Source organism: Physella acuta, unplaced genomic scaffold (genome assembly GCF_028476545.2).
Source record: "Physella acuta isolate Inbredline_101_S28 unplaced genomic scaffold, ASM2847654v3 ptg000345l, whole genome shotgun sequence".
NCBI lineage: Eukaryota > Metazoa > Mollusca > Gastropoda > Physidae > Physella > Physella acuta.
The window spans coordinates 392,771-418,444 of NW_026731864.1; the positions used below are offsets into that span (position 1 = coordinate 392,771).

The 25,674-nt window shown below is 43.0% G+C and overlaps 1 protein-coding gene across 1 annotated transcript; it reads left to right on the forward strand.

Annotated features, from left to right (window-relative positions):
• Nucleotides 1–438: 438 nt before the first annotated feature.
• LOC131941072 (uncharacterized) lies at nt 439–24,069 on the forward strand. The gene is made up of 17 exons (XM_059300057.1): nt 439–535; nt 2,064–2,197; nt 3,215–3,356; nt 9,156–9,266; nt 9,520–9,691; nt 10,004–10,060; nt 12,552–12,602; nt 13,637–13,684; nt 13,915–13,971; nt 14,218–14,295; nt 16,723–16,737; nt 17,469–17,492; nt 17,635–17,667; nt 18,036–18,059; nt 20,336–20,569; nt 21,001–21,147; nt 22,875–24,069. The coding sequence occupies exons 1-17, from the start codon at nt 491–493 to the stop codon at nt 22,955–22,957; spliced, it is 1,455 nt and encodes a 484-aa protein (XP_059156040.1). The 5' UTR covers nt 439–490; the 3' UTR covers nt 22,958–24,069.
• The last annotated feature ends 1,605 nt before the right edge of the window (nt 24,070–25,674 follow it).

The following is a 25,674-nucleotide window of genomic DNA, read 5'->3' on the forward strand; positions in this document are numbered from 1 at the left end:
AAAATAAAATGTTCTAACACATCATTGACACAACCTTGACACAACACAGACATAACACAGACACACAATTGACACAACATTGACATATCACTGACACTATACTTACACATCAATGACGCAACACAGAGAACACTAGCACAACACTGACACATCACTGAGACATTACTGACACATCACTGACACATCACTGACACATTACTGAGACATCACTGACATATCACTGACACAACTGAATGTGTGATTTAGACTATGTGTGTATTATAGCTAAACCTAGAGCGCAGCAAAAATGTTCTAGAGTAGTTTTCCCCGTGAAGTGATGCGCTTAGCTGTAGTGGTGCGCTTCAGTGTTGTGGTGCGCTTCGGTTCAGTGGTGCGCTACGGTGCAGTGGTGCGCTTCAGTGTTGTGGTGCGCTACGGTGTAGACGTCATAAGTAGGAGGATAGGGTGGCCATAACGAAGTAGAAGACTGAACCAAAACAAATAGGAGCCAATGGAGACCAACCCGAACAGTCTCTCCAAACTTCCCGCTCTCAAAGTAAGTCACATGACCGGTCGTCAAAATAATAGGACACTAACAATCACGGCTAAAGGTCTAGTCCTACATACAGACAGGCTAAAACCCGAAACAGTGAAACAATAACAAATAAAAGATCTATTCACAAATGGCGATAACAATTAAAATGAGTAAATAGAGTTTATTTTGTCAAAGATATCATAGAATTTGCTTTCAAAATTTACAATTAACGTAGTTGGAGTGAGAGTTATGACACATGTGTGTCCTTTATCGTGGGAATATGCACGACAAGAAGTGTGTGGCCGACGGGTCACTCTCCCCCACAAGAAGTGTGTGGCCGACGGGTCACTCTCCCCCACAAGAAGTGTGTGGCCGACGGGTCACTCTCCCCCACAAAATGTGTGTGGCCGACGGCCTTCCCCACAAGAAGTAGCCTATGATGTGTATATCACATATGAAACAGTAGCATATGATGTGTATATCACATATGAAACAGTAGCCTATGATGTGTATATCACATATGAAACAGTAGCCTATGATGTGTATATCACATATGAAACAGTAGCCTATGATGTGTATATCACATATGAAACAGTAGCCTATGATGTGTATATCACATATGAAACAGTAGCATATGATGTGTATATCACATATGAAACAGTAGCCTATGATGTGTATATCACATATGAAACAGTAGCATATGATGTGTATGTCACATATGAAACAGTAGCCTATGATGTGTATATCACATATGAAACAGTAGCCTATGATGTGTATATCACATATGAAACAGTAGCCTATGATGTGTATATCACATATGAAACAGTAGCCTATGATGTGTATATCACATATGAAACAGTAGCCTATGATGTGTATATCACATATGAAACAGTAGCATATGATGTGTATATCACATATGAAACAGTAGCATATGATGTGTATATCACATATGAAACAGTAGCCTATGATGTGTATATCACATATGAAACAGTAGCCTATGATGTGTATATCACATATGAAACAGTAGCCTATGATGTGTATATCACATATGAAACAGTAGCATATGATGTGTATATCACATATGAAACAGTAGCCTATGATGTGTATATCACATATGAAACAGTAGCATATGATGTGTATGTGACATATGAAACAGTAGCATATGATGTGTATGTGACATATGAAACAGTAGCCTATGATGTGTATATCACATATGAAACAGTAGCATATGATGTGTATGTGACATATGAAACAGTAGCATATGATGTGTATGTGACATATGAAACACTAGCATATGATATTCCTGTCTGTTATAACATTGCCGAAGCTGTGGTTAAGTATAATTTCGGGATTGGCCCAGCTATTATTGACACGGCATTGACACGGTGTGGTAAATATTTACTTCAGCCTATTATAAAGGCCAGTTGAGTGTCTGGTGTGTTATTATAAAGGCCAGTTGAGTGTCTGGTGTGTTATTATAAAGAAAAGAAAACGTCCTTAAAGGAATTCCTCATCTTCCCCCCCCCCCCCCCCCCCCCCCTCATTCCAGTACTTATCCGACGACTTCCACTACAACCATTTCCTGAAGAAGACAGTTGGACAGTACCTGCCCCAGTGCCTGCGCTATGTCACTGAAGTGCGACCTACGGACCCGATCGACTGCATCGCTCAATGTCTTTACAGGTACCACAGTTGTCCTGTTTATTTATCGCGTCCACAGACATTTATTTATCACGCCCACAGACGTTTATTTATGGCGCCCACAGACGTTTATTTATGGCGTCCACAGACGTTTATTTATGGCGTCCACAGACGTTTATTTATGGCGCCCACAGACGTTTATTTATGGGGTCCACAGACGTTTATTTATGGCGTCCACAGACGTTTATTTATGGCGTCCACAGATGTTTATCACGTCCACAGACGTTTATTTATGGCGTCCACAGACGTTTATTTATGGCGTCCACAGGCATTTATTGTGACGTCCTTATAACAGAAAATTAAAATGTGTAACTGGCGTTTCAAAAGTACAAAAAGTTCAGCCTTTAAAAATACAAAAACAGCTATTTAACTTTGTAAGTGAACTCTTGTAATGAGAGATCGATACTGTTAATCTTGTTGTGAGCAACGGCTTAGAGCTGATCACATATGTGACGTAGACCTTTGATCAACACATGAACAACAAATAGAAGACTCTAAGCTAGAACAATTTTGTACAGATCGTAACTGACAAGAAAAGGTAAAAACGTAGGGAACAACTACAGATGGCAGATAGTTTAAAGTCACGGGTTGTTTGACGGCTAACATCTGGCTGTCATGTGACTTGTTGTACGTGGCTGACCAGTGACTTGTACCTGGCTGACCAGTGACTTGTACCTGGCTGACCAGTGACTTGTACCTGGCTGACCAGTGACTTGTACCTGGCTGACCAGTGACTTGTACCTCGCTGACCAGTGACTTGTACCTCGCTGACCAGTGACTTGTACCTGGCTGACCAGTGACTTGTACGTGGCTGACCAGTGACTTGTACCTGGCTGACCAGTGACTTGTTGTACCTGGCTGACCAGTGACTTGTACCTGACTGACCAGTGACTTGTACCTGGCTGACCAGTGACTTGTACCTGGCTGACCAGTGACTTGTACCTGGCTGACCAGTGACCTGTACCTGGCTGTACCCCAACCTGTGCCGACTGTCTGCAGGTGTGTTGACGGCAACATGTACCAACAGGAGAAGATCCAGTACCTGCAGGAGCTAGAGAGGAGCAACAAGCAGGTCATGGCCAGGCGGAGGTCACTCGTGCTCAAAGTCAATCCCATACTGGACACGACCAGACGACAGGAGGTAATTTAGGTCAATCCCATACTGGACACGACCAGACGACAGGAGGTAATTTAGGTCAATCCCATACTGGACACGACCAGACGACAGGAGGTAATTTAGGTCAATCCCATACTGGACACGACCAGACGACAGGAGGTAATTTAGGTCAATCCCATACTGGACACGACCAGACGACAGGAGGTAATTTAGGTCAATCACATACTGGACACGACCAGACGACAGGAGGTAATTTAGGTCAATCCCATACTGGACACGACCAGACGACAGGAGGTAATTTAGGTCAATCCCATACTGGACACGACCAGACGACAGGAGGTAATTTAGGTCAATCCCATACTGGACACGACCAGACGACAGGAGGTAATTTAGGTCAATCAAATACTGGACACGACCAGACGACAGGAGGTAATTTAGGTCAATCCCATACTGGACACGACCAGACGACAGGAGGTAATTTAGGTCAATCCCATACTGGACACGACCAGACGACAGGAGGTAATTTAGGTCAATCAAATACTGGACACGACCAGACGACAGGAGGTAATTTAGGTCAATCCCATACTGGACACGACCAGACGACAGGAGGTAATTTAGGTCAATCCCATACTGGACACGACCAGACGACAGGAGGTAATTTAGGTCAATCCCATACTGGACACGACCAGACGACAGGAGGTAATTTAGGTCAATCCCATACTGGACACGACCAGACGACAGGAGGTAATTTAGGTCAATCCCATACTGGACACGACTAGACGACAGGAGGTAATTTAGGTCAATCCCATACTGGACACGACCAGACGACAGGAGGTAATTTAGGTCAATCCCATACTGGACACGACCAGACGACAGGAGGTAATTTAGGTCAATCCCATACTGGACACGACCAGACGACAGGAGGTAATTTAGGTCAATCCCATACTGGACACGACCAGACGACAGGAGGTAATTTAGGTCAATCCCATACTGGACACGACTGGAGGTAATTTAGGTCAATCCCATACTGGACACGACCAGACGACAGGAGGTAATTTAGGTCAATCCCATACTGGACACGACTGGAGGTAATTTAGGTCAATCCCATACTGGACACGACCAGACGACAGGAGGTAATTTAGGTCAATCCCATACTGGACACGACCAGACGACAGGAGGTAATTTAGGTCAATCCCATACTGGACACGACCAGACGACAGGAGGTAATTTAGGTCAATCCCATACTGGACACGACTGGAGGTAATTTAGGTCAATCCCATACTGGACACGACCAGACGACAGGAGGTAATTTAGGTCAATCCCATACTGGACACGACCAGACGACAGGAGGTAATTTAGGTCAATCACATACTGGACACGACCAGACGACAGGAGGTAATTTAGGTCAATCCTATACTGGACACGACCAGACGACAGGAGGTAATTTAGGTCAATCCCATACTGGACACGACCAGACGACAGGAGGTAATTTAGGTCAATCCCATACTGGACACGACTGGAGGTAATTTAGGTCAATCCCATACTGGACACGACCAGACGACAGGAGGTAATTTAGGTCAATCCCATACTGGACAAGACTGGAGGTAATTTAGGTCAATCCCATACTGGACACGACCAGACGACAGGAGGTAATTTAGGTCAATCCCATACTGGACGCGACCAGACGACAGGAGGTAATTTAGGTCAATCCCATACTGGACACGACCAGACGACAGGAGGTAATTTAGGTCAATCCCATACTGGACACGACTGGAGGTAATTTAGGTCAATCCAATACTGGACACGACCAGACGACAGGAGGTAATTTAGGTCAATCCCATACTGGACGCGACCAGACGACAGGAGGTAATTTAGGTCAATCCCATACTGGACGCGACCAGACGACAGGAGGTAATTTAGGTCAATCCCATACTGGACACGACCAGACGACAGGAGGTAATTTAGGTCAATCCCATACTGGACACGACTGGAGGTAATTTAGGTCAATCCAATACTGGACACGACCAGACGACAGGAGGTAATTTAGGTCAATCCCATACTGGACACGACCAGACGACTGGAGGTAATTTAGGTCAATCACATACTGGACACGACCAGACGACAGGAGGTAATTTAGGTCAATCCCATACTGGACACGACTGGAGGTAATTTAGGTCAATCCCATACTGGACACGACCAGACGACAGGAGGTAATTTAGGTCAATCCCATACTGGACACGACCAGACGACAGGAGGTAATTTAGGTCAATCCCATACTGGACACGACAGGAGGTAATTTAGGTCAATCCTATACTGGACACGACCAGACGACAGGAGGTAATTTAGGTCAATCCCATACTGGACACGACCAGACGACTGGAGGTAATTTAGGTCAATCCCATACTGGACACGACTAGACGACAGGAGGTAATTTAGGTCAATCCCATACTGGACACGACCAGACGACAGGAGGTAATTTAGGTCAATCCCATACTGGACACGACCAGACGACAGGAGGTAATTTAGGTCAATCCCATACTGGACACGACCAGACGACAGGAGGTAATTTAGGTCAATCCCATACTGGACACGACCAGACGACAGGAGGTAATTTAGGTCAATCCCATACTGGACACGACCAGACGACAGGAGGTAATTTAGGTCAATCCCATACTGGACACGACCAGACGACAGGAGGTAATTTAGGTCAATCCCATACTGGACACGACCAGACGACAGGAGGTAATTTAGGTCAATCCCATACTGGACACGACCAGACGACAGGAGGTAATTTAGGTCAATCCCATACTGGACACGACCAGACGACAGGAGGTAATTTAGGTCAATCCCATACTGGACACGACCAGACGACAGGAGGTAATTTAGGTCAATCCCATACTGGACACGACCAGACGACAGGAGGTAATTTAGGTCAATCCCATACTGGACACGACCAGACGACAGGAGGTAATTTAGGTCAATCCCATACTGGACACGACCAGACGACAGGAGGTAATTTAGGTCAATCCCATACTGGACACGACCAGACGACAGGAGGTAATTTAGGTCAATCCCATACTGGACACGACTAGACGACAGGAGGTAATTTAGGTCAATCCAATACTGGACACGTCTGGAGGTAATTTAGGTCAATCCTATACTGGACACGACCAGACGACAGGAGGTAATTTAGGTCAATCCCATACTGGACACGACCAGACGACAGGAGGTAATTTAGGTCAATCCCATACTGGACACGACCAGACGACAGGAGGTAATTTAGGTCAATCCCATACTGGACACGACCAGACGACAGGAGGTAATTTAGGTCAATCCCATACTGGACACGACCAGACGACAGGAGGTAATTTAGGTCAATCCCATACTGGACACGACCAGACGACAGGAGGTAATTTAGGTCAATCCCATACTGGACACGACCAGACGACAGGAGGTAATTTAGGTCAATCCAATACTGGACACGTCTAGACAGGAGGTAATTTAGGTCAATCCCATACTGGACACGACCAGACGACAGGAGGTAATTTAGGTCAATCACATACTGGACACGACCAGACGACAGGAGGTAATTTAGGTCAGTCCTATACTGGACACGACCAGACGACAGGAGGTAATTTAGGTCAATCCCATACTGGACACGACCAGACGACAGGAGGTAATTTAGGTCAATCCCATACTGGACACGACCAGACGACAGGAGGTAATTTAGGTCAATCCCATACTGGACACGACCAGACGACAGGAGGTAATTTAGGTCAATCCCATACTGGACACGACCAGACGACAGGAGGTAATTTAGGTCAATCAAATACTGGACACGACCAGACGACAGGAGGTAATTTAGGTCAATCCCATACTGGACACGACCAGACGACAGGAGGTAATTTAGGTCAATCCCATACTGGACACGACCAGACGACAGGAGGTAATTTAGGTCAATCCCATACTGGACACGACCAGACGACAGGAGGTAATTTAGGTCAATCCCATACTGGACACGACCAGACGACAGGAGGTAATTTAGGTCAATCCCATACTGGACACGACCAGACGACAGGAGGTAATTTAGGTCAATCCCATACTGGACACGACAGGAGGTAATTTAGGTCAATTTAATACTGGACACGTCTAGACAGGAGGTAATTTAGGTCAATCCCATACTGGACACGACTGGAGGTAATTTAGGTCAATCCCATACTGGACACGACCAGACGACAGGAGGTAATTTAGGTCAATCCCATACTGGACACGACCAGACGACAGGAGGTAATTTAGGTCAATCCCATACTGGACACGTCTGGAGGTAATTTAGGTCAATCCAATACTGGACACGACCAGACGACAGGAGGTAATTTAGGTCAATCCCATACTGGACACGACCAGACGACAGGAGGTAATTTAGGTCAATCCCATACTGGACACGACCAGACGACAGGAGGTAATTTAGGTCAATCCCATACTGGACACGACTGGAGGTAATTTAGGTCAATCCCATACTGGACACGACCAGACGACAGGAGGTAATTTAGGTCAATCCCATACTGGACACGACCAGACGACAGGAGGTAATTTAGGTCAATCCCATACTGGACACGACCAGACGACAGGAGGTAATTTAGGTCAATCCCATACTGGACACGACCAGACGACAGGAGGTAATTTAGGTCAATCACATACTGGACACGACCAGACGACTGGAGGTAATTTAGGTCAATCCCATACTGGACACGACAGGAGGTAATTTAGGTCAATCCTATACTGGACACGACCAGACGACAGGAGGTAATTTAGGTCAATCCCATACTGGACACGACCAGACGACAGGAGGTAATTTAGGTCAATCCCATACTGGACACGACAGGAGGTAATTTAGGTCAATCCCATACTGGACACGACCAGACGACAGGAGGTAATTTAGGTCAATCCCATACTGGACACGACCAGACGACAGGAGGTAATTTAGGTCAATCCCATACTGGACACGACCAGACGACAGGAGGTAATTTAGGTCAATCCCATACTGGACACGACCAGACGACAGGAGGTAATTTAGGTCAATCCCATACTGGACACGACCAGACGACAGGAGGTAATTTAGGTCAATCCCATACTGGACACGACCAGACGACAGGAGGTAATTTAGGTCAATCCTATACTGGACACGACCAGACGACAGGAGGTAATTTAGGTCAATCCCATACTGGACACGACCAGACGACAGGAGGTAATTTAGGTCAATCCCATACTGGACACGACAGGAGGTAATTTAGGTCAATCCTATACTGGACACGACCAGACGACAGGAGGTAATTTAGGTCAATCCCATACTGGACACGACCAGACGACAGGAGGTAATTTAGGTCAATCCCATACTGGACACGACCAGACGACAGGAGGTAATTTAGGTCAATCCCATACTGGACACGACCAGACGACAGGAGGTAATTTAGGTCAATCACATACTGGACACGACCAGACGACAGGAGATAATTTAGGTCAATCCCATACTGGACACGACCAGACGACAGGAGGTAATTTAGGTCAGTCCTATACTGGACACGTCTAGACAGGAGGTAATTTAGGTCAATCACATTCTGGACACGACAGAATGTAATTTATATCATTCATAGTCTGTTAAAGAAGTTTTGATAAATTCTCTACTTTTAAAACTTGATGTGGTATCAACATTTTCTAAACAGAGATTGTGTATTTGATATTGACGTTCTTCTATAAGAAAAAGTGGATATGACATTTCAAATCTCTACAAGCCCACGTGTGATCGATGTTTATTTCTTGTTGCAGGAACTTTTGCGGCGACTTCGACTCGAGGAACTGAATGACCTACTTTACATTCTTAAAAATACAGACGACCCTATAGACGACCACATCAGAGAGAGGCTGACATTTTTAGCGGTTAGATCTGACAACTTGTTCAGTTGTAACAACAACTCGTTCGCCAGCCTGCTTCGATGATGTTCTTTAAACTCTACATCCCTTTTACACTTGCGACATGTATACTATACATGTATCGAAAAAAAAACTTTTTTTCCCGCGGAACATTTATATTAACTTGCTGCGACTTTTTTTCTAGACATGTATAGTATACATGTCAGAAGTGTAAATCCTGTGTTAGGTGTTCTATAAAGTGTTGTAATCTGTGTTGCAGAACTTGTTCTCGGCACAGAAGACAGTGAAAGAGATGCTGATCCAGCGAGCCAGGCGAGTTCTGGACAAACGTGCCCACTCTATAGACGTGACGAAGATCATGGACTCGGTCAAACAGAAACAGTCAAGGCCGCTCGTCGACACGTCATCTTCTGAGTTGGATGACAAAATAGGTCAGTAGGGCAGCTATCTGGGTCAGCTGGCTGGGTCGGTTGAGTGGGTCAGTTTTGAGGGTCAGTTATGTGGGCCAATTAAGTAGGTCAGATTCTCTTTGTGCTATACACCTGTCTATGGGAGTATATGGTGATAACTAAAACATTGTAAACATGTCTTATCGTCATAATTTATTCCATCAGCCCTAACAATAATTAGAAGCACTTTAGAGGTATGTTAGCACACTTATCCATTTATTAATGCACACACTCCCATATATATATATATATATATGTTGTGTATGTACATGTGTATATTTTCCATGTCTACAGACAGATCGAACCTGGACTGGGGAGCAGTTAGTTCTGGACAGTTGCACGTTATCAGCGGTAAGTGTTCACTGCTCTCACTATATAATGGCTGCATGTTGTTTGCGTTAGGTTTAGTTGTTCTATTCTATGCTCACATCTGTAACTAGTTGCCATGTTCTCTGCTCAAATTCACATTCAACTTGAGCCAGCTGATAGTGAATACACTGTACATAGGTAGAGACTTCTGCTGGTGGAGAGTAGTGGAGAGTAAGAGAGAGTGGTGGGAAGTGGTGGAGAGTAGGGGAGAGTGGCGGAGAGTGGTGGAGAGTGGGGGAGAGTGGCGGAGAGTGGGGGAGAGTGGGGGAGAGTGGGGGAGAGTGGTGGGAAGTGGTGGAGAGTAGGGGAGAGTGGCGGAGAGTGGTGGAGAGTGGGGGAGAGTGGCGGAGAGTGGGGGAGAGTGGGGGAGAGTGGGGGAGAGTAGGGGAGAGTGGCGGAGAGTGGGGGAGAGTGGCGGAGAGTGGGGGAGAGTGGGGGAGAGTAGTGGGGAGTGGTGGAGAGTGGTGGAGAGTAGTGGGGAGTGGTGGAGAGGGGTGGGGAGTGGTGGAGAGTGGTGGAGAGTGGGGGAGAGGGGTGGGGAGTGGTGGAGAGTGGTGGAGAGTGGGGGAGAGTGGGGGAGAGTGGTGGGGAGTGGCGGAGAGTGGTGGGGAGTGGGGGAGAGTGGGGGAGAGGGGTGGAGAGTGGGGGAGAGGGGTGGAGAGTGGGGGAGAGTGAGGGAGAGTTGCGGAGATTGGAGGAGATGTAAGCCGGGGGTAAAGAGGTTGAGCTGATATAACTTGATGAGTATTAACCTTAGCATCGACTGGTAGACTCCCTAACACTATGGGTACCTGACTCTAGTCCACTCAGCTCTGATGAGAACATGACTCTAGTCCACCCAGCTCTGATGGTACCTGACTCTAGTCCACCCAGCTCTGATGGTACCTGACTCTAGTCCACCCAGCTCTGATGGTACCTGACTCTAGTCCACCCAGCTCTGATGGTACCTGACTCTAGTCCACCCAGCTCTGATGGGTACCTGACTCTAGTCCACCCAGCTCTGATGGTACCTGACTCTAGTCCACCCAGCTCTGATGTTACCTGACTCTAATCCACCCAGCTCTGATGGGTACCTGACTCTAGTCCACCCAGCTCAGATGAGAACATGACTCTAGTCCACCCAGCTCTGATGGTACCTGACTCTAGTCCACCCAGCTCTGATGGGTACCTGACTCTAGTCCACCCAGCTCTGATGGTACCTGACTAGTCCACCCAGCTCTGATGGTACCTGACTAGTCCACCCAGCTCTGATGGGTACCTGACTCTAGTCCACCCAGCTCTGATGGTACCTGACTCTAGTCCACACAGCTCTGATGTTACCAGACTCTAGTCCACCCAGCTCTGATGGGTACCTGACTCTAGTCCACCCAGCTCAGATGAGAACATGACTCTAGTCCACCCAGCTCTGATGGTACCTGACTCTAGTCCACCCAGCTCTGATGGTACCTGACTAGTCCACCCAGCTCTGATGGTACCTGACTCTAGTCCACCCAGCTCTGATGGGTACCTGACTCTAGTCCACCCAGCTCTGATGGTACCTGACTAGTCCACCCAGCTCTGACAGTACCTGACTCTAGTCCACCCAGCTCTGACAGTACCTGACTCTAGTCCACCCAGCTCAGATGAGAACATGACTCTAGTCCACCCAGCTCTGATGGTACCTGACTCTAGTCCACCCAGCTCTGATGTTACCTGACTCTAATCCACCCAGCTCTGATGGGTACCTGACTCTAGTCCACCCAGCTCAGATGAGAACATGACTCTAGTCCACCCAGCTCTGATGGTACCTGACTCTAGTCCACCCAGCTCTGATGGGTACCTGACTCTAGTCCACCCAGCTCTGATGGTACCTGACTAGTCCACCCAGCTCTGATGGTACCTGACTAGTCCACCCAGCTCTGATGGGTACCTGACTCTAGTCCACCCAGCTCTGATGGTACCTGACTCTAGTCCACACAGCTCTGATGTTACCAGACTCTAGTCCACCCAGCTCTGATGGGTACCTGACTCTAGTCCACCCAGCTCAGATGAGAACATGACTCTAGTCCACCCAGCTCTGATGGTACCTGACTCTAGTCCACCCAGCTCTGATGGTACCTGACTAGTCCACCCAGCTCTGATGGTACCTGACTCTAGTCCACCCAGCTCTGATGGGTACCTGACTCTAGTCCACCCAGCTCTGATGGTACCTGACTAGTCCACCCAGCTCTGACAGTACCTGACTCTAGTCCACCCAGCTCTGACAGTACCTGACTCTAGTCCACCCAGCTCTAATTGGTACATGGCTTGAAATTGGGCAAATACAATCGGAATGGCTTACTACTGGCCATACAATCTATTAATGCACTTAAGTAAATGACTCTAGCGAGCTACACTCTCCCACCCACCCCCGCTGCTTAGATTTTTTTTAAAAAACTTGATAGATGTAATTATAATTTTTTTTTTAAACGCTATGAAATATTTTTCTGTACAGAGCTAGACGACGATGATGAGACATCTTCACTCAGAAAACATGGACTTTCATGTAATTATTGTTTCATTGTTTCTGTCTTGCTTGCTTTTGTGATCAAGTTCTTTGAATAAATTCTTTGAGTTTTGTAGAGGGACAGAAAACCCATAGGCACCTTCTTCTATTGCCTGAGTCAGAAGATAATCCTTAAATTTGGCATTATCCGTGGACTGGCCCACTTCTTTACTGCTAGATGTAACCACTAATGTGATTGGCTTTTGTGTTGTAAACACATGTCAATGATGACCTCAACTGACTCCGGCTACTTGAGCTAGCTACGTCATTTGACCAACTATATAAATTATCCAACTAAATTAGCCTATGGGTTAGCCATCAAGATTGTGTACCTGAAGGAAATTTGAATTGTCCATATGTTAAGTTCAAGTTAGATGACAAAAAATGTTACATATATTTTTCTTGTAAGATGACAAAATAAAAAGGTTACAGATATTTTTCTTGTAAGATGACAAAAAAATTTATAGATACTTTTCTTGTAAGATGACAAAAAATGTTACAGATATTTTTCTTGTAAGATGACAAAAAATGTTAGATATTTTTCTTGTAAGATGACAAAAAAGGTTACAGATATTTTTCTTGTAAGATGACAAAAAAGGTTTCAGATATTTTTCTTGTAAGATAACAAAAAAGGTTACAGATATTTTTCTTGTAAGATGACAAAAAAGGTTACAGATATTTTTCTTGTAAGATGACAAAAAAGGTTACAGATATTTTTCTTGTAAGATGACAAAAAAGGTTACAGATATTTTTCTTGTAAGATGACAAAAAAGGTTACAGATATTTTTCTTGTAAGATGACAAAAAAGGTTACAGATATTTTTCTTGTAAGATGACAAAAAGGTTACAGATATTTTTCTTGTAAGATAACAAAAAAGGTAACAGATATTTTTCTTGTAAGATGACAAAAAGGTTTCAGATATTTTTCTTGTAAGATAACAAAAAGGTTTCAGATATTTTTCTTGTAAGATAACAAAAAGGTTTCAGATATTTTTCTTGTAAGATGACCACACAATTTATTTTTCTTGATTCTAGCACCACCAGGTACATTGACGCCAGATAGAAAGCTTGGATTAAAGAGAGGTCAGTGTTGCGGGGACTTGTTTGGGTTTGTTGCAGGAACTTGTTGATAATGTTGGTAGATGTAGTACTGAAGTAGTGTGTTGTATGAATGTGTTGACAATGTTGGTAGATGTAGTACTGAAGTAGCGTGTTGCATGAAAATGTTGATAATGCTGGTAGATGTAATATTGAATTAGTGTGTACACATCTGTACGAGTCAACTAACGACAGCAACCTTGTTCTATCCACAGTTGACTCACAGATGCTGTCTCAGTCAGTATCGGATAATATTCAGCAGATGCTCAAGGGTAATCAGTTTCGTTCAGTCAATTTAACTTCGTTAGGTTATAAAAAAATATTTAAGTGACGTCTTTGAATTATTTTAATAAAACGTAAGTTGCTTAGTTTAATTAATTAATTAAAACTTGAGTGACGTGTTTAATTTGTTTAATTAAAACTGGTATGGCGTCAAAGAATGACCAACAAAGTAAATCGAGTTAAGTGAAAATAACGAATGTTTGTTTTTATGTAAATAACACATGTCTGTTTTTAAGAAATGGACGACGAATCTTCGACTTCTGTACGTGTTGGTGTGGGGAGGCTGTCCAGATCAGCTTCGATCATTGCACAAGGTAAGGGTTGGCTAAAGTTGTAAGGTAAGGGTTGGCTGATGTTGTAAGGTAAGGGTTGGCTGATGTTGTAAGGTAAGGGTTGGCTGATGTTGTAAGGTAAGGGTTGGCTAAAGTTGTCCTTCAGGTTGGGAGTTGGAGCACCTATGACATTTGTCATAGGTGGTAAATGTACAGATGTCATGGGTGGTATTTGTCATGTGGTGGTGAGGTGGTATTTGTCATGTGGTGGTGAGGTGGTATTTGCTGAAGTTGTAAGGTAAGTGTTGGCTGAAGTTGTAAGGTAAGTGTTGGCTGAAGTTGTAAGATAAGGGTTTGCTGAAGTTGTAAGGTAAGAGTTGGCTGATGTTGTAAGGTAAGGGTTGGCTGATGTTGTAAGGTAAGGGTTGGCTGATGTTGTAAGGTAAGGGTTGGCTGATGTTGTAAGGTAAGGGTTGGCTGATGTTGTAAGGTAAGTGTTGGCTGAAGTTGTAAGGTAAGTGTTGGCTGAAGTTGTAAGGTAAGTGTTGGCTGAAGTTGTAAGGTAAGTGTTGGCTGAAGTTGTAAGGTAAGTGTTGGCTGAAGTTGTAAGGTAAGTGTTGGCTGAAGTTGTAAGGTAAGTGTTGGCTGAAGTTGTAAGGTAAGGGTTTGCTGAAGTTGTAAGGTAAGGGTTTGCTGAAGTTGTAAGATAAGTGTTGGCTGAAGTTGTAAGGTAAGTGTTGGCTGAAGTTGTAAGGTAAGGGTTTGCTGAAGTTGTAAGGTAAGTGTTGGCTGAAGTTGTAAGGTAAGTGTTGGCTGAAGTTGTAAGGTAAGGGTTGGCTGATGTTGTAAGGTAAGTGTTGGCTGAAGTTGTAAGGTAAGTGTTGGCTGAAGTTGTAAGGTAAGGGTTGGCTGATGTTGTAAGGTAAGGGTTTGCTGAAGTTGTAAGGTAAGTGTTGGCTGAAGTTGTAAGGTAAGTGTTGGCTGAAGTTGTAAGGTAAGTGTTGGCTGAAGTTGTAAGGTAAGTGTTGGCTGAAGTTGTAAGGTAAGTGTTGGCTGAAGTTGTAAGGTAAGGGTTTGCTGAAGTTGTAAGGTAAGGGTTTGCTGAAGTTGTAAGATAAGTGTTGGCTGAAGTTGTAAGGTAAGTGTTGGCTGAAGTTGTAAGGTAAGGGTTTGCTGAAGTTGTAAGGTAAGTGTTGGCTGAAGTTGTAAGGTAAGTGTTGGCTGAAGTTGTAAGGTAAGGGTTGGCTGATGTTGTAAGGTAAGTGTTGGCTGAAGTTGTAAGGTAAGTGTTGGCTGAAGTTGTAAGGTAAGGGTTGGCTGATGTTGTAAGGTAAGGGTTTGCTGAAGTTGTAAGGTAAGTGTTTGCTGAAGTTGTAAGGTAAGGGTTTGCTGAAGTTGTAAGGTAAGTGTTGGCTGAAGTTGTAAGGTAAGTGTTGGCTGAAGTTGTAAGATAAGGGTTGGCTGATGTTGTAAGGTAAGGGTTGGCTGATGTTGTAAGGTAAGGGTTGGCTGATGTTGTAAGGTAAGTGTTGGCTGATGTTGTAAGGTAAGAGTTGGCTGGAGTTGTAAGGTAAGGGTTGGTTGATGTTGTAAGGTAAGTGTTGGCTGATGTTGTAAGGTAAGAGTTGGCTGGAGTTGTAAGGTAAATGTTGGCTGATGTTGTAAGGTAAGTGTTGCCTGGAGTTGTAAGGTAAGTGTTGGCTGATGTTGTAAGGTAAGTGTTGGCTGGAGTTGTAAGGTAAGTGTTGGCTGATGTTGTAAGGCAAGAGTTGGCTGGGGTTGTAAGGTAAGAGTTGGCTGGAGTTGTAAGGTAAATGTTGGCTGATGTTGTAAGGTAAGAGTTGGCTGGAGTTGTCCTTCAGGTTGGGAGTTGGAGCACCTATGACATTTGTCATAGGTGGCAAATGTACAGATGTCATGGGTGGTATTTGTCATGTGGTGGTGAGGTGGTATTTGTCATGTGGTGTTGGGGTGGTGTTTGTCATGGGATGGTGGGGTGGTTTTGTCATGTGGTGGTGGGGTGGTATTTGTCATGTGGTGTTGGGGTGGTTTGTCATGTGGTGGTGGGGTGGTATTTGTCATGTGGTGGTTAGGTGGTATTTGTCATGGGATGGTGGGGTGGTTTTGTCATGTGGTGGTGGGGTGGTATTTGTCATGGGGTGTTGGGGTGGTTTTGCCATGTGGTGGTGAGGTGGTATTTGTCATGTAGTGTTGGGGTGGTTTTGTCATGTGGTGGTGGGGTGGTATTTGTCATGTGGTGGTGGGGTGGTATTTGTCATGGGGTGGTGAGGTAGTATTTGTCATGGGATGGTGGGGTGGTTTTGTCATGTGGTGGTGGGGTGGTTTTGTGATGTGGTGGTGGGGTGGTTTTGTCATGTGGTGGTGAGGTGGTATTTGTCATGTGGTGTAACATGCACTTTATTTTTTAATTATCCTTATCTCTGTAACGTCTTGAATTCATTGTTACAGATTGGAAAGAAGGAGGTAAGTTTTTTTTTTTGCTTTATGTTCGAACATTATATTTGTTTGTGTTATCCACCACTTATTTTCAATATTCAACCTTGTTCTTTCAAATTAACTTTATCATTATATTTACATAATAAACTTAAATTTTCGAGCGCTTAAAATAGAAGTCCTTAATTAATAACTCAATGCTTTAGTTTGTTTTTGATCGTATGTAAATGTTTACTTTAAAATTTGAGCCAGAAATTACCTGGTCATTTGTTTCGTACTTATTAAAAAATTTAACTTTTTAACAAATTCGACTTCTCGTGAAACAATTCAATTATTTTAGACGAGTTTACCAAATGCTTTTTAGCGCAATTTCCATACTGGACAATTGCTATTATTAACTCGTCATTTCTGGTGATGGGTGGATGTGTGTCCGCAGCTTTAAGTCGTATCTCCTCCTCAACGAAGCAATATCGAGGACTAGTTCCAAAAGCAAATATGTTAAGCAATTTCCGAGGAATTCCTTCCTGGATTTCCCGGAAAAGCCAAAAAAAACTCGAAAAAATGCAGTTTTTTTGCCCATATCTCGGCAACCAGACCACTTAGCGACTTGAAACATTTACCAAACGATTTCTGCCATAATTTAGAACAATATTGCCGAAGAAAGTTTTCAAAAATATCCTTTCTTTCGGTCACAAAAAATTAATTAAGGAAATTGCGCTTAAATTGTCACTAGACTTTTTATTAACTTGTTTATTCTACAGGTGCCGACACAGACAGATTAAAAGGTATGCTGGGTGTGGAGGGGTGGGGTGGTGGGGGATCAGTGGGTTAATGGGGTTCCCGGACTTGCTGTTAAATTGCTAATTTAGTTTAATTAAGTGAACATCTGAAAATGTTAGTGAAAGCATATCAATACTTTTTTTTCAGACTTCAAGAAATTAAAAGATATTTTACGAAAAGGTGAGCCAAATTAGTCGCTTAGTATAAGATGGTATAGGATACCCGTGCATGTAGCAGTTTAAAATCTGGACTATCGCCGAGAGAGAAGTGTACTAGTGTACAGACTAGTTTATGCGTGAAGTATATCTTGGTGTGAGGCGACGCTTTCATCACTCGTGTATATAGGACTATATTTTTAATCCATTTCAATTACTACCCTCAAAAATTTACATACGCATGTAAAAGTTGGATACACACAATAATCCATATATATATATATATATATATATATATATATATATATATATATATACATATATATATATATATATATATATATATATATATAACGAGTATTATGTATAAGCATGGATATTTCTAATCTCCAGTGAAAGACGATGCGGATCAAATAGGTAAAGTGTTGTGATGTTTTGTCAGCGTTTTCTATTTCTGTTCTTTTCAATTTCTGTTCTTTTCAATTTCTGTTCTTTTCAATTTCTGTTCCTTTCAATTTCTGTTCCTTTCAATTATTTCTGTTCCTTTCATTTTCTGTTCTTTTCAATTTCTGTTCCTTTCTATTTCTGTTCCTTTCAATTTCTGTTCCTTTCAATTTCTGTTCTTTTCAATGTCTGTTCCTTTCAATGTCTGTTCCTTTCAATTTCTGTTCCTTTCAATTTTTGTTCTTTCAATTTCTGTTCCTTTCAATGTCTGTTCCTTTCAATTTCTGTTCCTTTCAATTTCTGTTCTTTTCAATTTCTGTTCCTTTCAATTTCTGTTCTTTCAATTTCTGTTCCTTTCAATCTCTGTTCCTTTCAATTTCTGTTCCTTTCAATGTCTGTTCCTTTCAATGTCTGTTCCTTTCAATTTCTGTTCCTTTCAATGTCTGTTCCTTTCAATGTCTGTTCCTTTCAATTTCTGTTCCTTTCAATTTCTGTTCTTTTCAATGTCTGTTCCTTTCAATTTCTGTTCCTTTCAATTTCTGTTCTTTCAATTTTTAGTGAATTATTCTGACACTAACAATAAGGAAACTTTTGTTTGTTCCTGTTCAAATACAAGAGTGGTGCGGTTATCATTATACATACAGACTTTAATGTATTATTCAACAGCTGATGTCATGACATGTTTTATCCTACAGCTGATGACACGACATATTTTATCCTACAGCTGATGACATATTTTATCCTACCGCTGATGACATATTTTATCCTACAGCTGATGACATGTTTTATCCTACAGCTGATGACATATTTTATCCTACAGCTGATGACATGTTTTATCCTAGAGCTGATGACATGACATGTTTTATCCTACAGCTGATGTCATGTTTTATCCTACAGCTGATGACATGTCCATGTTTTATCCTACAGCTGATGACATGTTTTCTCCAACAGCTGATGACATGTTTTCTCCTACAGCTGATGACATGTTTTCTCCTACAGTTGATGACATGTTTTCTCCTACAGCTGATGACATGTTTTCTCCTACAGCTGATGACATGTTTTCTCCTACAGCTGATGACATGTTTTCTCCTACAGCTGATGACATGTTTTCTCCTACAGCTGATGACATGTCCATGTTTTATCCTACAGCTGATGACATGTCATGTTTTCTCCTACAGCTGATGACATGTCCATGTTTTCTCCTACAGCTGATGACATGTTTTCTCCTACAGCTGGTGACATGTTTTCTCCTACAGCTGGTGACATGTTTTCTCCTACAGCTGATGACATGTTTTCTCCTACAGCTGATGACATGTTTTCTCCTACAGCTGATGACATGTCCATGTTTTATCCTACAGCTGATGACATGTCATGTTTTCTCCTACAGCTGATGACATGTCCATGTTTTCTCCTACAGCTGATGACATGTTTTCTCCTACAGCTGATGACATGTTTTCTCCTACAGCTGATGACATGTTTTCTCCTACAGCTGATGACATGTTTTCTCCTACAGCTGATGACATGTCATGTTTTATCCTACAGCTGATGACATGTCATGTTTTCTCCTACAGCTGATGACATGTCCATGTTTTCACCTACAGCTGATGACATGTCCATGTTTTCTCCTACAGCTGATGACATGTTTTCTCCTACAGCTGATGACATGTTTTCTCCTACAACTGATCACGTGTTTTCTCCTACAGCTGATGACATGTTTTATCCTACAGCTGATGACATGTTTTATCCTACAGCTGATGACATGTCATGTTTTATCCTACAGCTGATGACATGTTTTCTCCTACAGCTGATGACATGTTTTCTCCTACAGCTGATGACATGTTTTCTCCTACAGCTGATGACATGTCATGTTTTATCCTACAGCTGATGACATGTCATGTTTTCTCCTACAGCTGATGACATGTCCATGTTTTCACCTACAGCTGATGACATGTCCATGTTTTCTCCTACAGCTGATGACATGTCATGTTTTCTCCTACAGCTGATGACATGTTTTCTCCTACAGCTGATGACATGTTTTCTCCTACAACTGATCACGTGTTTTCTCCTACAGCTGATGACATGTTTTATCCTACAGCTGATGACATGTTTTATCCTACAGCTGATGACATGTCATGTTTTCTCCTACAGCTGATGACATGTTTTCTCCTACAGCTGATGACATGTTTTATCCTACAGCTGATGACATGTCATGTTTTATCCTACAGCTGATGACATGTTTTCTCTTACAGCTGATGACATGTCCATCACGTCCGAGCAGGAAGACATGGAACTGTTCTTCAGCGACAAATCCATCACTGAGGAGCTACAGAGCTCCCAAGTGGACCTGACCCGTAAGGATATGGCTGATGCTCTCAAGGAGGGCCGCTTCGCCATCACCAAGTCGGGACTTGTGGTCTTCGTCAGCACTGACCTAGGGATCCTGGCACCTAAAGCTCCGGGGACGAAACCCCAAAGTCAGATGGGTAAATGCTGTTTGTGTTAGTAAGATTATATAAAGTCAGATGGGTAAATGCTGTTTGTGTTAGTAAGATTATATAAAGTCAGATGGGTAAATGCTGTTTGTGTTAGTAAGATTATATAAAGTCAGATGGGTAAATGCTGTTTGTGTTAGTAAGATTATATAAAGTCAGATGGGTAAATGCTGTTTGTGTTAGTAAGATTATATAAAGTCAGATGGGTAAATGCTGTTTGTGTTAGTTTAAGGCGTACCCGGCTACAGTCAAATACCCAACGCCTCAAACATTTTATTGTGTCTATACACACTAGAAACCCGGGATCATGTTTAGCCTAGGCCCAAATGAAACTTTATTCCCCCACCCCCCTTAATTCAAGACACCCCATATAAAACATGCTCTTGTGTCCATGGTAACGCCGTGTTGTGTGTGTCGAACAGAAAAACCCGAGGAGTGGGCCAAGCGTGAGTTCGCCTGTGAGGTGCTCTACGACTCAGAGCTCTACACGGTCTGTGACTTCAGTGACGTGGACAGGTACAAGGACGTGGAGGAGATGACCATACAGGAGTTTCTAGAGCCGGTCTACAGTGGGTCTCACTTTTGTTTTATGGCTGCTTGTAGATTGTATAGCTGTGTGAAGATTGTATGGCTGATTGAAGATTGTATGGCTGCTTGCAGATTGTATGGCTGTTTGCAGATTGTATGGCTGTTTGCAGATTGTATGGCTGTTTGCAGATTGCATGGCTGATTGAAGATTGTATGGCTGTTTGTAGATTGTATGGCTGTTTGTAGATTGTATGGCTGTTTGTAGATTGTATGGCTGATTGAAGATTGTATGACTGTATAAAAATTGTATGACTGTTTGCAGATTGTATGGCTGCTTGCAGATTGTATGGCTGTTTGGAGATTGTATGGCTGTTTGCAGATTGTATGACTGTTTGAAGATTGTATGGCTGTTTGTAGATTGTATGGCTGATTGAAGATTGTATGACTGTATAAAAATTGTATGACTGTTTGCAGATTGTATGGCTGCTTGCAGATTGTATGGCTGTTTGGAGATTGTATGGCTGTTTGCAGATTGTATGACTGTTTGAAGATTGTATGGCTGTTTGTAGATTGTATGTCTGTGTGCAGAATGTATGGCTGTTTACAGATTTATAATGCCCCATGTCTTGTATCTCCCCCTGTAGGAAGTTAACATTGCCTCATGTCTTGTATCTCCCCCTGTAGGAAGTTAACATTGCCTCATGCTTTGTATCTCCCCCCCCCTGTAGGAAGTTAACATTGCCCCATGTCTTGTATCTCCCCTGTAGGAAGTTAACATTGCCTCATGTCTTGTATCTCCCCCTGTAGGAAGTTAACATTGTCTCATGCTTTGTATCTCCCCTGTAGAAAGTTAACATTGTCTCATGCCTTGTATCTCCCCCTGTAGGAAGTTAACATTGCCTCATGCTTTGTATCTCCCCCCCCCCTGTAGGAAGTTAACATTGCCTCATGCTTTGTATCTCCCCTGTAGGAAGTTAACATTGTCTCATGCTTTGTATCTCCCCTGTAGGAAGTTAACATTGTCTCATGCTTTGTATCTCCCCCTGTAGGAAGTTAACATTGCCTCATGCTTTGTATCTCCCCCCCCCTGTAGGAAGTTAACATTGCCTCATGCTTTGTATCTCCCCTGTAGGAAGTTAACATTGCCTCATGCTTTGTATCTCCCCTGTAGGAAGTTAACATTGCCTCATGCTTTGTATCTCCCCTGTAGGAAGTTAACATTGTCTCATGCTTTGTATCTCCCCTGTAGGAAGTTAACATTGCCTCATGCTTTGTATCTCCCCCTGTAGGAAGTTAACATTGCCTCATGCTTTGTATCTCCCCCCCCCCTGTAGGAAGTTAACATTGTCTCATGCCTTGTATCTCCCCCTGTAGGAAGTTAACATTGTCTCATGCCTTGTATCTCCCCCTGTAGGAAGTTAACATTGTCTCATGCCTTGTATCTCCCCTGTAGGAAGTTAACATTGTCTCATGCCTTGTATCTCCCCTGTAGGAAGTTAACATTGTCTCATGCCTTGTATCTCCCCTGTAGGAAGTTAACATTGCCTCATGCCTTGTATCTCCCCCTGTAGGAAGTTAACATTGTCTCATGCCTTGTATCTCCCCCTGTAGGAAGTTAACATTGTCTCATGCCTTGTATCTCCCCTGTAGGAAGTTAACATTGTCTCATGCCTTGTATCTCCCCTGTAGGAAGTTAACATTGTCTCATGCCTTGTATCTCCCCTGTAGGAAGTTAACATTGCCTCATGCCTTGTATCTCCCCCTGTAGGAAGGCCACCAGCCAACTGGGAAGAGACGAAACTCTATGAACGTGACAGTCTTCTGGCCCAGCCCAAGCCACGCAGCAACTAGACCATCACACGCTCAGTGCTGCTTGTCTGCCCCTGACGATTCTCTGCCCCTAGTAGTAGTCTGCCTGTAATGGTTCTCGTCTTCTAGGGGTGTCTGCCTCTAGCGTGTGTCTTCCCCTAGCGTGTGTCTGCCTCAAACTTGTGTCTGTCCCTAGCGTGTGTCTGCCTCTAGCGTGTGTCTGCCTCAAACTTGTGTCTGTCCCTAGCGTGTGTCTGCCTCTCTGTCTGCCTCTAGCGTGTGTCTGTCCCTAGCGTGTGTCTGCCTCTAGCGTGTGTCTGCCTCTAGCGTGTGTCTGCCTCTAGCGTGTCTCTGCCTCTAGCGTGTGTCTGCCCCCAGCGTGTGTCTGTCCCTAGCGTGTCTCTGCCTCTAGCGTGTGTCTGCCTCTAGCGTGCCTCTGCCTCTAGCGTGTTTGCCTCTAGCGTGTGTCTGCCTCTAGCGTGTATCTGCCTCAAACGCGTGTCTGCCTCTAGCGTGAGTCTGCCTCTCTGTCTGCATCTAGCGTGAGTCTGCCCCCTAGTGGGTATGTGACTGGTGCCCCTGTACCTATAGGCCAAGCCCAGTGTTAGAACGTGTAGCTGTCTGCCCTGACTGAGAGACCAACAACTAACAACAGACACCGACCAACCAGACACAGAACAACCCGACCGTTCACTCGTTCAACATGTACAACAATTTCAGGCTAACTTTGTCAGATTAAAGGTTGCGTCAGGGTTTGTGGAGAGTCGTGTGATGGTTTGTGGAGAGTCGTGTGATGGTTAGGGTTACCAAGATGTTTGAAGGCGTGACATTGGGGCTGAGTTTGAACATAGTTCAGTTATTTGATTTTGAAAGTATTATGGTCCCCTAAAGTCATTATTATCTATTTATCGAACATGTATTATTATTATTTTATATTTTTATTATTCCTTTTGTTTATCTTATTACCATTGATGGTAGATTGAAAGTAGATTAGCTTAGTAGACAAGTATATATCGACATGATACAAACAGGTGGAACAATCATGACACAATCTTGACTCAATCATGACGAAATGTTTTCTACCCATATACATATTTTGATACTCGTTATATACACTTTTTCTTACAGCTTTAAATAAACGTAAATACGATAAACTTATATTTGTTTCTCATTTATTTATCTACAAATTTATCTTTACATTCTGGGATAAGGAGATTTGTTATTTTGCAAAAAATCGAAATTCCAGATTTGCAATGTCGCCTGCATGTTTTTATTTCTGTACGTCTGTTTGTCATTCAGTGAACACGATAACTTTTGATTAATGTTTCACAGTTAGGTTGACTAAATTTCAAATATACTTATTAGATCGTATTCCTCGGTTCGATTAAAAACTTCTGAGCGATTTTCGGTAACCGGTTGGAGTCAACACGATAACTTGAGTACTGTTTTATTTAAGTAAAAGAAATTTTAGAAATAAAATTGTATACTTTGGTTTTTTTAATGGTTTCCAATATACTTTACTATATTTCTGGTTTTATAAATTCCGACAACTTTTGAGCAGGTTCCGATAAACGGAAGTGGTGTTTTAATCCACTACCTGGTGAACATGATAGTTTGATTATCACTCCGATAGGTGGACGAAACCCTCTACATAGGTTTCTATTAACGCTTGAACTGTCTTCGGTAACCGGAAGTGGTACTTTACTCTATTTTCGGTTTCTCAAAAAAGTTAACAATTTCACATTTTTCTTTCTATTATTATAAAGCTGCATGTTCTAAGTACTTTTTGCCTCTGTGTCTCTTGAAAAAAAAAACGACTTTGTCACAAACCTACTATTTCTACAGCTGTATTTCACTGAAATCGCCAGCCCGACACCTACTGTTATGTAAGAATCATGGAGAAAGTTGAGAGGGGCTCCTTACTCTCGTTTTGTTTCAAGTAGTTTTCGCGCCACTACTAGAAGTAGCACTAACCTACCACAACTATAGTGGCTATAGTCTTGAACCTAAATCAAACTTCACATTCAAAGCTTAAAGAAAATAAACCGGGAGTGATCTCCCCTAAACTTTCTCGAATATTCTTATATAACACTACGGGGGATGGCAACACGGGATATAGACATGATTTTTAATTACTTATACTTTTTAAAATAGAATAGAATCTCGTAGAAAATAGAATCGCGCACCAAGTGAACGCCAAACAATCTGTGTATAATAGTGCAGAATAGTAATAGTACTTTATAAATTCAGATGCGTATTTTGAGAAATCGGAAATAGCGTAAATTACTACTTCTGGTCCACAGAAATTACTCCACCTTTTATAGAAGGCAAGAAAGTAGATCTTTTACTTAAAAGTGAAATTTCGTTCAACTATCTCAAACAGTACTCAAGTTATACACTGGAGAAAAGATGGGATCGAACGCAGTCGATTGGGTGATTGTCTATTGGGTGATTGTCATTTGGGTGATTGTCTATTGGGTGATTATCTATTGGGCGATTGTCATTTGGGTGATTGTCTATTGGGTGATTATCTATTGGGCGATTGTCATTTGGGTGATTGTCTATTGGGTGATTATCTATTGGGCGATTGTCTATTGGGTGATTATCTATTGGGCGATTGTCTATTGGGTGATTATCTATTGGGCGATTGTCTATTGGGTGATTATCTATTGGGCGATTGTCTATTGGGTGATTGTCTATTGGGTGATTATCTATTGGGCGATTGTCTATTGGGTGATTATCTATTGGGCGATTGTCTA

What these genes read in the sequence shown, in the direction of transcription:
- LOC131941072 (XM_059300057.1), top strand. Translation starts at nt 491, where the DNA reads ATGGAGACCAACCCGAACAGTCTCTCCAAACTTCCCGCTCTCAAA. An exon ending in ACACGACCAGACGACAGGAG is followed by an intron (nt 3,357 to 9,155) that starts GTAATTTAGGTC and finishes TTCTTGTTGCAG; the next exon opens with GAACTTTTGCGGCGACTTCG. An exon ending in GTTTCTAGAGCCGGTCTACA is followed by an intron (nt 21,148 to 22,874) that starts GTGGGTCTCACT and finishes CTCCCCCTGTAG; the next exon opens with GAAGGCCACCAGCCAACTGG.